The sequence below is a fragment of the Entelurus aequoreus genome, linkage group LG22 (genome assembly GCF_033978785.1).
Source record: "Entelurus aequoreus isolate RoL-2023_Sb linkage group LG22, RoL_Eaeq_v1.1, whole genome shotgun sequence".
NCBI classification, from domain to species: domain Eukaryota; kingdom Metazoa; phylum Chordata; class Actinopteri; order Syngnathiformes; family Syngnathidae; genus Entelurus; species Entelurus aequoreus.
This window is the reverse complement of record NC_084752.1, coordinates 36,354,266-36,366,480: the sequence shown is the minus strand read 5'-3', so window position 1 is coordinate 36,366,480 and position 12,215 is coordinate 36,354,266. Positions and strand designations below refer to the sequence as shown.

The 12,215-nt window shown below is 37.8% G+C and overlaps 1 protein-coding gene across 5 annotated transcripts; it reads left to right on the top strand.

Annotated features, from left to right (window-relative positions):
* The first annotated feature begins 218 nt into the window (after positions 1 to 218).
* Positions 219 to 8,445, top strand: LOC133639393 (F-box only protein 48). 5 transcript variants are annotated; one of them, XM_062032668.1, is made up of 3 exons: positions 219 to 385; positions 4,395 to 4,684; positions 7,884 to 8,445. In XM_062032668.1, exons 2-3 carry the CDS (start codon positions 4,400 to 4,402, stop codon positions 8,043 to 8,045), a joined length of 447 nt encoding a protein of 148 aa, XP_061888652.1. In that variant the 5' UTR covers positions 219 to 385; positions 4,395 to 4,399; the 3' UTR covers positions 8,046 to 8,445. The 5 variants fall into 5 exon arrangements, with proteins under 5 accessions (XP_061888652.1, XP_061888656.1, XP_061888651.1 ...); XM_062032672.1 differs by lacking the exon at positions 219 to 385 and adding an exon at positions 2,881 to 3,018 and having other exon boundaries at positions 4,399 to 4,684; positions 7,884 to 8,444; XM_062032667.1 differs by lacking the exon at positions 219 to 385 and adding an exon at positions 2,895 to 3,018 and having other exon boundaries at positions 7,884 to 8,439.
* The last annotated feature ends 3,770 nt before the right edge of the window (positions 8,446 to 12,215 follow it).

Sequence of the window (12,215 nt, the reverse complement as noted above, 5' to 3'; positions counted from 1 at the left end):
CTTGCTACTTTCCCCAAAACCCAAACCTTAAAAAGTTATTTGGGAGCGCTCCGTATCTTTCATTTTGTACGTCTGTGTCTATAAGCGTGTGTGCTGCGTGTCAGCGTGTGTGCTCTCAGTACAACAGCCAATCAAATTAAATCTACGTTGTTTTCATCACACAGCTCTCATCCAATCAAATTGCAGGACAACCACCGAACATGAGTTGTCAAACAATGCGGCAGTGAGAAACAATTATGCCAAAGTTGGTTTCGTTCGGGTATAAAAACTACGACTAGGTCAACAAAAAACGAATAGCCGTATGCAAATCACGCAGTTCGAATATTACAGACGGAGACGCAACAACTTCCAACTTCGTTCGACATTTGAAGTTGCACAAAGAAGGGTAAGTTTTGAATGTAAGATAACGTTTATTGGCTAAGTAACATGACTTTTATTTGCTGTGTAGTTAAATCAGTGAGGCTGTAAACTCACTGCTAACGTTATAACCATAGACATCTTATAAGTAGACGCAGAATGGAGCGCTACTGCCTACTGGCGCAGACGAGACGCGGAGCCGCCATCTTGGAGTGGTGATCCGCTCCACTCAGTGCAATTCATTTGGCAGGAGCAATGAACTGTCAGCAAATTTAATTCATCTTACCTCACTGAATACCACTGATTTTCACGCGTTTTTTTTGTCATACGTGTAGCTATGATAACGGACACATGTTTTGGCGTTTTCATTATTCATAGTTTGCTTAACAGTAATATAATATTCTTATACGCTATAAATGACCAGACGTCCGAGATCAAAACTGGGAATATAATCCCAGAGAAGGGGGAAAAAAACGGTCAGCTATTTTTAAATTGAAGAAACAATATGATTAGATTATATATACATGCGTATATCCTACATAAACAATGTATGAATACATTAGATATCTATATATTTTAGGGACCTATAGACTGTAACTCTGTTGCTGCAGCAGCAGAGAGTTTATTCTGTCTTGACACTTTGTATTGATATTTTGTATTACATTCTTCCCTTAAATGATAATGTTTACAGTGATTGTTTTATATCTATTTTTTATGTATGTCGCTTTGGATAAAAGCGTCTGCCAAATACTTAAACATATATAAACACCTGAAAGTCTTTATATCAGCTAAAACCACCAATCTGTTTCACTGGATTCAGAATAAAACCAAATGCTGTCTTACCCAACAATGTTAGTATTTGAATATTGTTACTTGAAGACTTATTCCTGGTTACAATTATACTGTTAAGAAAGTATTGTCTTATACTTTGCCTAAAATGAGAATGCATCATAATCAGTGGCGGCTGGTGAATTTTGTTTTAGGTGGGGCTGAAAGTTTGTAAACCAAACCCCTGTAGGGGCGTCATCCTCCCCCAGAAGATTTCTTTGTGATTCTCACATACAAATATTGAAGATCTTTGCTCCTTCTCAACTTTGTGGTAATGTTATTTTCATAAAATACAACCAATAGTATGTTAATGTTTGTTTTTGCAAATGTGTTTATTCTGTAAAGGAATGAGTTAAATGTTTAAAATTGTTTAAACTATTAAAATGACTGGTTAATAGTGCTATTATGAATTGCAATGTCAGCACCATTTTTTTTCCTGCAGTTTCAAATGCACTTGTTTTAATAAATAAATACAGCGTTTTAAAAGCATACACAATCTGTGTAAAAATATTAGTCTGTGGTTAAAAGGACTTGAAAGGACTCAAAACTCAAAATGCAGGACTTGGGACTTGACTTGAGACTTTCTAGTCTTGACTTTGGACTTGACTCGGGACTTGCCTGTCTTGACTCGGGACTTGACTCGAGACTTGAGGGCAAAGACTTGAGACTTACTTGTGACTTGCAGAGCAATGACTTGGTCCCACCTCTGCTTCACACTATCATATTTGCTTCAAATGGTGAGTTGTTATTGTGAAATCTGCAGCCGGAAGTAGCACCACTGATTAAACCATTTTCAGATATAAATATACTTCACGCTATTATGTATTCCTCAAATGCTGAGCTCTTATTGTGAAGACTGCGGCCAGAAGTAGCATATTGCGCTCTTATTGTGTAGTGTGGTAGTGTGCAGCCGGAAGTTACACCACAGATTAAACCTTTTTCAGATATAAATATACTTCACACTATTATATTTGCTTCAAATGGTGAGTTGTTATTGTGAAATCTGCAGCCGGAAGTAGCAACACTGATTAAACCATTTTCAGATATAAATATACTTCACGCTATTATGTATTCCTCAAATCCTGAGCTCTTATTGTGAAGACTGCGACCAGAAGTAGCATTATAGTGCTTTTTTGTGAAGTGTGCAGCCGGAAGTAGCACCACCGATTAAACCTTTTTCAGACATAAGTATACTTGACGCTAATATGTATTCTTCAAATGCTGAGCTCATATTGTGAAGACTGCGACTAGAAGTAGCATTATTGCGCTCTTATTGTGAAGTGTGCAGCCGGAAGTAGCACTACCGATTAAACCTTTTTCAGATATAGATATACTTCACGCTATTATGTGTTCCTCAAATGCTAAGCTCTTATTGTGAAGACTGCGGCCAGAAGTAGCATTACTGCACACTTATTGTGAAGTGTGCAGCCGGAAGTAGCACAACCGATTAAACCATTTTCAGATATAAATATACTTCACACTATTATGTATGCTTCAAATGGTGAGTTGTTATTGTGAAATCTGCAGCCGGAAGTAGCTCCACTGATTAAACCATTTTCAGATATAAATATACTTCACGCTAATATCATTATTGAGTTCTTATTGTGAAGTGTGCAACTGGAAGTAGCACCACCGATTAAACCTTTTTCAGATATAAATATATTTCACAATAAAGTAGTTTTCAACACAAAAGAAGGCGTCGTGGGATGGGCGTGTCAGCGCAGAAGCGTTCTCTTGGTACGCATGCGCATGGCGGTGACAGCCGGTGACGTCACGAATGTAAACAGAAGCCATCGGACATTTTAAACAATCAGCTGTCAGACGGCGGTTAGGGTGGGTAAAAACCTACATTCTCGTTTCTCAGTATTTCTTAGCGAATACATGCTTTCGTTAATGAAGTAACAACTCATGTTTGCTATGAAAATGTAGACGTTACACACGCTGCTAGCTCGTTAGCACGCAAGCTAGCAGAGTCCCGTGTTGTTAAACGTGACTTGGAGATTCAAAATGTCGAGATAACATTTTTTTTTAAGTTTTGGCTTTTTCTACGTTTTCGTGGTTGTTTGAAGGCAAACAGGTGCAATAATACGAACACATTGGTAGACATTGTTTGAAGTTGGAACGCTTACTGGACAACAATAATATCCGCTATTTCCGGTGTGGTCACGTGACAGACCATTGCAGCCATAGACATAAGGGTACGCAGCATGGAGCGCTACTGCCTACTGGCGCTGACGAGACGCGGGGCCGCCATCTTGGAGTGGTGAGCCGCTCCACTCAGTGCAATTCATTTGGCAGGAGCGATGAACTGTCAGCGCATTTAATTCATTTTACCTCACTGAATACCACTGATTTTCACACGCTTTTTTGTCATACGTGTAGCCATGATAAAGGACACATGTTTTATTATTCATAGTTTGCTTAACAGTAATAGAATATTCTGATATGCTATAAGTGACCAGACATCCCAGATCAAAACTGGGAATATAATCCCAGAGAAGGGAGAAAAAACAGTCAGCTATTTTTAAGTTGAAGAAACAATATGACACATGTGTATGTCCTACATAAAAATTGGGTTGGAAAGCTAGACTAAATTTAGACTTGTATAATACTGTTTAGCCACTGTCCATTTGATTGTCTAGTGAGCTAACATATATTACCCCCACTACACTATCTGGACTGTGGTCCTAACTTTTACCCCTGTTGGCTTTTACAGTCTTTATCTTCATCATTTATTTCAACTTTATGTTTTTCAAGTATGACATTTTTAAATGTAACTATTGAAGATCTTTGCTCCTTCTCAACTCTGTGCTAATATTCTTTTCACAAAATACAACCAATAGTACGTTAATGTTAAATCTTACTTGTGAAAAGTAATCCCCCGATTCCTATTTTCAACAGTCCGCTCATTTGAGCAGGAAAACGCTGAACACCGTCTTTGTTTTCTACCTGTCAACTGTCAGTTTAGCATCTTTGTTTTCTACCTGTCAACTGTCACTTTAGCATCTTTGTTTTCTACCTGTCAACTGTCACTTTAGCATCTTTGTTTTCTACCTGTCAACTGTCAGTTTAGTATCTTTGTTTTCTACCTGTCAACTGTCAGTTTAGGCTGCTCGCCGGCTCCTCGTCACCACTTCAAGATGGCGGCCCAGTTTCTCGCGTCACTGCAGCCAATGCTGCGTCTACTTATAAAATGTCTATGATTGCAGCCAGCATGCAGCTGGAGCCCACAAGGACCTCGTCCGTCTTCTTGCTGTGTGAAGGAGCAGCCTGCAGCCTGTGCTCTCACAACTTTGCTGAACGTCTGCCCACGGAGATGAGCGTGAAGATCTTTGAGGAGCTGGACGCAGAGAGCCTGTGCAGCGCCTCCAGCACCTGCAGGCTGTGGCACCACATCATCCAGGACAGCCAGCAGCTGTGGAGGAGACAATGTCTCCTGCTGAGAGCCGTCTGTCACAGGGAGGTGGACAGCGACCGCAGGGACGGACTCCCCTGGAAGGTGGGTCACCCTCCGCTCCAGCAGGGGGCGATACATTCGTGCTTGCAGACAGTCGAGTTGGAGAAGACTGAGCTGCGAACTGCACTTTTTGGCCATTTTGCATATCATTCACCAGCCTTATGTTACACAGGAACACACATCTTGGTTTTTATGCATCCTAAATCGTAAATAAACACTAGCAAAAGTCAGCTAACAATGAGGCAAATGAAAATTGCTCTATTGCGCCTATAAACTGCTCTAAAAAACATCCAACAAGTTTTTTTATATACACGCTGTAATGTAGTAACATTCATTATTGTGTGAATGTCCAAGTATTCTCACATAAAAGATTCCAACTAAAAAAATCATCTATATACACTACCGTTCAAAAGTTTGGGGTCACCCAAACAATTTTGTGGAATAGCCTTCATTTCTAAGAACAAGAATAGACTGTCGAGTTTCAGATGAAAGTTCTCTTTTTCTGGCCATTTTGAGCGTTTAATTAACCCCACAAATGTGATGCTCCAGAAACTCAAACTGCTCAAAGGAAGGTCAGTTTTGTAGCTTCTGTAACGAGCTAAACTGTTTTCAGATGTGTGAACATGATTGCACAAGGGTTTTCTAATCATCAATTAGCCTTCTGAGCCAATGAGCAAACACATTGTACCATTAGAACACTGGAGTGATAGTTGCTGGAAATGGGCCTCTATACACCTATGTAGATATTGCACCAAAAACCAGACATTTGCAGCTAGAATAGTCATTTACCACATTAGCAATGTATAGAGTGTATTTCTTTAAAGTTAAGACTAGTTTAAAGTTATCTTCATTGAAAAGTACAGTGCTTTTCCTTCAAAAATAAGGACATTTCAATGTGACCCCAAACTTTTGAACGGTAGTGTATATGTATTATTGTTATTATTATTATTATATTATTATTGTGTCAATGTCCAAGCATTCTCACATAAACGATTCCAACTAAAAAAAATCATCTATTTATATGTATTATTGTTGTTATTATTATTGTGTCAATATCCAAGCATTCTCACATAAACGATTCCAACTAAAAAAAAATCTATTTATATGTAATATTATTATTATTATTAATATTATATGATTATTCTTGTGTGAATGTCCAAGCTTTCAGACATACAAGATTCTACACAAAAAATAATCTATTTATTATTATTTGTATTATTAGTAGTAATACTAATAATATTAATGATAATAATAATAATATTATATTATTATTGTGTGAATGTCCAAGCTTTCACACATAAAATATTTTACATAAAAAATAATCTATTTATTATTATTGTTATTAATAATAATAATAGTGATATAATAATAATATTATATTATGATTATTGTGTGAATGGCCAAGCGTTCACACATAAAATATTCTACACTATAAATAATATATTTATTATATTGTTATTATTAATAATAATAATAATATTAATGACAATAATAATATAAAATTATGATTATTTTGTGAATGTCCAAGCTTTAACACATAAAGGATTCTACAGTAAAAAAAATTATCTATTTGTTATTATCCTTATTAATATGACTATCTAATTATTATTATTGTGTGAATGACCAAGCATTCACACATAAAAGATTATACACAAGAAAAATAATCTATTCATTATTTTTATTATTAATATTATTATTATTACTAATATTATTATTATTCCACCGCCAAAGTGTGGCGCGCTCCACATCCCACAGTTTTCATCTGATCGGAACCGTTCAAGTGTCAAATCGTTTGGCTCGACCGGGAATCGGGAGCTCCCCGAAAACTTTTTTATTTTATTTCCCAAATAACCCAGAATTCCCGGTTTTCCCGGACACATCACAACATTCACTTTCCCTTCAACAACAACAAGCCTACTAATCATGGCAGACTTGATGAGAGACAACAACGACTACTTTGTGACAAATGATGATCCAGAACCTTATTATTTTGAGCCTGAATATAAGGAGGACGATCTACAAGTTTTAGAAGCTGTGTGCTAAACAGATCCATCTTTAGTCAAACACTAAGCATCATGTAGCAGTATTGCTAAGTGCTAAACCAGCTATACAAACTATAATAAAACAATCACTTACTGTACAATGTCTGCTCTCACTGGGATAAAGACTGATGGCATGTTTATATATTCCCCTTTACATCAACAATTCATCATAATCCTCACAAAGTCTTAAAAAAAATTAGCATTTTTTTGTGTCTTTCTTGCCATCTCCGGGTCTAAGTTGGGTGTCAAAGTTGACCAACTTGTGGGTTTATGTCCACAACCTTCTACTATCCAGGTGAGAGACATGATTTATCATCTAGAATTAACTTTCACCAACTCAGAGGCCATGCAGCAGCTCAATATTAGACTTAAACTTAGACTTCCTTTTTATTGTCATTCAAATTTGAACTTTACAGTACAGATAAGAACAACATTTTGTTGCATTAGCTCATGGTAGTGCAGGATAAAAGAGCAATAAGGTGCAGATATAAATAACTAGATTACTGTACAGATAAATATATTGCACTTTTGTATATGCATCCACGTTTATGGATGTATGTTATATTGTCTTTATATTCCAGCGAGTTAATCCATTTTAGGGGGGAATTGAGGGGATTATTATGATGCGTTCAAGAGTCTTATGGCCTGAGGGAAGAAGCTGTTACAGAACCTGGGGGTTCTGCTACGGAGGCTGCGGAACCTCTTTCTAGAGTCCAGCAGTGAAAACAGTCCTTATGTCAATATAGCAGCATAAGCTAGTGAGTGAAAAATGCGCCGCTAAAAGTAGTTCCTCTGTGTTAGCGCCTATAATAATAATATTGCTAGTATTTGTTTATATTCAGATCACAACATGTCAATGGAGTATTGTTGCCACCTTTTGGATGTTTTTTAGAGGGCGCAATAGTGTAATCCATTAGCTGCCTTGTTAGCCACCTTCTACTTGCCATATTTTACGAGTTAGAATTCATAAAAAAAAGAAAAACACGTGTTCTTGTCTTACATGAGGATTGTGAATAACAGGCAACATAAAAAAACAAAAGTGTAGTTCCCCTTCAATGAACGCATCAATTATTCAAATGGATTTATTTTTCTTCTTTGGGTGAAGCAAATGTTGGTGCTTAAATGTCCCCGCCGTGCGACTGATGTTTGTCTCAGAAACACCTCCTGAAACATGTTAAACGTCCGGTGTGCACCACCAGGTGGCGCTAGTGCGGAACTACACGCTCGGCTGTCTGAAGAGAGACTGGCTGAGCGGTCGCTATAGCAACGTCACGTCAGCTGACGAGCTCAGACACAGCAAGATGGTCCCGCTGGACGCCGAGACCTGGGGGGAGATCTTGGAGGCCGAACTGGACCGATGACATCCTTATCTAATTTATACCTTTTTATTCACGTTTGTACATACACACATTTATATATGCTTTTTTTTTTTTACACTTTTTTTCTCAAGAAGGTAAGAGAATTAATGTTATTTTACCCTCAAAACAGTGATACATAATATTTGTAAGAATCACAGTAACATGTTGATTTATCACCAATGGATGTCATGGAACTGTTTCATGTTGCATGTCATTGGCTGTAGTCTGTGAATGCCAAGTGATGCAATAAATCACCAGCTGTTTCTTTGACATCATAACACTCATCCAACCTCTTTCTGATAAAAATGCGTGTCAAGCTCATGTATGTCCAAGTACTGAGCTTTTATTGTGAAGTCTGCAGCCAGAAGTAGCACTACTGAGCTCTTATTGTGAAGTCTGCAGCCAGAAGTAGCACCACTGATTAAACATGTTTCAGATATAAATATACTTCACACTATTATGTATATTTCAAGTAGCACTACTGAGCTCTTATTGTGAAGTCTGCAGCCGGAAGTAGTGATTGAACCTTTTTCAGATATAAATGTACTTCAAACTATTTTGTATGCTTCAAATGCTGAGCTCATATTGTGAAGTCTGCAGCCGGAAGTAGCACTACTGAGCTCTTATTGTGAAGTCTGCAGCCGGAAGTAGCACTACTGATTAAACCTTTTACAGATTTAAATATACTTCACACTACTATGTGTGTTTCAAATGCTGAGCTCTTATTGTGAAGACTGCAGCCGGAAGTAGCACCGCTGACTAAACCTTTTTCAGATTTATATATACTTCACGCTATTATGTATTCTTCAAATGCTGACCTAGTATTGTGAAGACTGCAGCCAAAAGTAGCCTTATTGCGCTCTTATTGTGAAGTCTGCCGCCGGGAATAGCGGCAGACGGATGTAGCACCACCGATTAAACCATTTTCAGATATAAATATACTTCACGCTATTATTTATGCTTTAAATGCTGAGCTCTTATTGTGAAGACTGTGGCCGGAAGTAGCACTACTGAGCTCTTATTGTGAAGTCTGCAGCCAGAAGTAGCACCACTGATTAAACATGTTTCAGATATAAATATACTTCACACTATTATGTATGTTTCGAATGCTGATCTTTTTATTGTGAAGGTCTGTGGCCGGAAGTAGCACTACTGAGCTCTTATTGTGAAGTTTGCAGCCGGAAGTAGCACTTCTGAGCTCTTATTGTGAAGTCTGTAGCCGGATATAACACCACTGATTGAACCATTTTCAGATATATACTTCACGCTATTATTTATGCTTTAAATGCTGATCTCTTTTTTTGTGAAGTTTGCAGCTGGAAGTAGCACTACTGAGCTCTTATTGTGAAGACTGCAGCCGGAAGTAGCACTACCGATTGAACCTTTTTCAGATATAAATCTACTTCACACTATTATATATTCCTCAAATGCTGAGCTCATATTGTGAAGACTGCAGCCGGAAGTAGCACCATTTATTAAACCTTTTTCAGACATAAATGTACTTTACACTATAATGTAACTTCACGTGTACTTCATGTTTCAAATGATGATCTCTTATTTTGAAGACTGCGACAGGAAGTAGCACTACTGAGCTCTTATTGTGAAGTGTGCAGCCGGAAGTAGCACCACCGAGTAAACCTTTTTCAGATATGAATATTCTTCACACTATTGTTTTTGCTTCAAATGCTGAGCTCTTATTGTGAAGACTGTGGTTGGAAGTAGCATTATTGCGCTCTTATTGTGAAGTGTGCAGCCGGAAGTAGCACAACCGATTAAACCGTTTTCCAGCTGTGAATATTCTTCACACTATTATGTATTCTTCAAATGCTGAGCTCATATTGTGAAGACTGCAGCCGGAAGTAGCATCATTTATTAAACCTTTTTCAGACATAAATGTACTTTACACTATAATGTAACTTCACGTGTACTTCATGTTTCAAATGATGATCTCTTATTTTGAAGACTGCGACAGGAAGTAGCACTACTGAGCTCTTATTGTGAAGTGTGCAGCCGGAAGTAGCACCACCGAGTAAACCTTTTTCAGATATGAATATTCTTCACACTATTGTTTTTGCTTCAAATGCTGAGCTCTTATTGTGAAGACTGTGGTTGGAAGTAGCATTATTGCGCTCTTATTGTGAAGTGTGCAGCCGGAAGTAGCACAACCGATTAAACCGTTTTCCAGCTATGAATATTCTTCACACTATTATGTATTCTTCAAATGCTGAGCTCTTATTGTGAAGACTGTGGTTGGAAGTAGCATTATTGCGCTCTTATTGTGAAGTGTGCAGCCGGAAGTAGCACCACCGATTAAACATTTTTCCAGGTATGAATATTCTTCACACTATTATGTATTCTTTAAGTGCTGAGCTCTTATTGTGAAGACTGTGGTTGGAAGTAACATTATTGCGCTCTTATTGTGAAGTGTTCAGCCGGAAGTAGCACCACCGATTAAATTTTTTTCCAGATATGAATATTCTTCACACTATTATGTATTCTTTAAATGCTGAGCTCTTATTGTGAAGACTGTGGTTGGAAGTAGCATTATTGCGCTCTTATTGTGAAGTGTGCAGCCGGAAGTAGCACCACCGATTAAACATTTTTCCAGGTATGAATATTCTTCACACTATTATGTATTCTTTAAGTGCTGAGCTCTTATTGTGAAGACTGTGGTTGGAAGTAGCATTATTGCGCTCTTATTGTGAAGTGTGCAGCCGGAAGTAGCACCACCGATTAAACATTTTTCCAGATATGAATATTCTTCACACTATTATGTATTCTTTAAATGCTGAGCTCTTATTGTGAAGACTGTGGTTGGAAGTAGCATTATTGCGCTCTTATTGTGAAGTGTGCAGCCGGAAGTAGCACAACCGATTAAACCGTTTTCCAGCTATGAATATTCTTCACACTATTATGTATTCTTCAAATGCTGAGCTCTTATTGTGAAGACTGTGGTTGGAAGTAGCATTATTGCGCTCTTATTGTGAAGTGTGCAGCCGGAAGTAGCACCACCGATTAAACATTTTTCCAGATATGAATATTCTTCACACTATTATGTATTCTTTTAATGCTGAGCTCTTATTGTGAAGACTGTGGTTGGAAGTAGCATTATTGCGCTCTTATTGTGAAGTGTGCAGCCGGAAGTAGCACAACCGATTAAACCGTTTTCCAGCTATGAATATTCTTCACACTATTATGTATTCTTCAAATGCTGAGCTCTTATTGTGAAGACTGTGGTTGGAAGTAGCATTATTGCGCTCTTATTGTGAAGTGTGCAGCCGGAAGTAGGACCACCGATTAAACATTTTTCCAGATATGAATATTCTTCACACTATTATGTATTCTTTAAATGCTGAGCTCTTATTGTGAAGACTGTGGTTGGAAGTAGCATTATTGCGCTCTTATTGTGAAGTGTGCAGCCGGAAGTAGCACCACCGATTAAACCTTTTTCAGATATGAATATTCTTCACACTATTATTTTTGCTTCAAATGCTGAGCTCTTATTGTGAAGACTGTGGTTGGAAGTAGCATTATTGCGCTCTTATTGTGAAGTGTGCAGCCGGAAGTAGCACAACCGATTAAACCGTTTTCCAGCTATGAATATTCTTCACACTATTATGTATTCTTCAAATGCTGAGCTCTTATTGTGAAGACTGTGGTTGGAAGTAGCATTATTGCGCTCTTATTGTGAAGTGTGCAGCCGGAAGTAGCACCACCGATTAAACATTTTTCCAGATATGAATATTCTTCACACTATTATGTATTCTTTAAATGCTGAGCTCTTATTGTGAAGACTGTGGTTGGAAGTAGCATTATTGCGCTCTTATTGTGAAGTGTGCAGCCGGAAGTAGCACCACCGATTAAACATTTTTCCAGATGTGAATATTCTTCACACTATTATGTATTCTTCAAATGCTGAGCTCTTATTGTGAAGACTGTGGTTGGAAGTAGCATTATTGCGCTCTTATTGTGAAGTGTGCAGCCGGAAGTAGCACCACCGATTAAACCTTTTTCAGATATGAATATTCTTCACACTATTATTTTTGCTTTAAACGCTGAGCTCTTATTGTGAAGACTGTGGTTGGAAGTAGCATTATTGCGCTCTTATTGTGAAGTGTGCAGCCGGAAGTAGCACAACCGATTAAACCGTTTTCCAGATATGAATATTCTTCA

Coding starts and splice junctions, on each gene's coding strand:
- LOC133639393 (XM_062032668.1), top strand. CDS start 4,400: ATGCAGCTGGAGCCCACAAGGACCTCGTCCGTCTTCTTGCTGTGTGAA. Junction 4,685..7,883: donor GGGACGGACTCCCCTGGAAG/GTGGGTCACCCT, acceptor GTGCACCACCAG/GTGGCGCTAGTGCGGAACTA.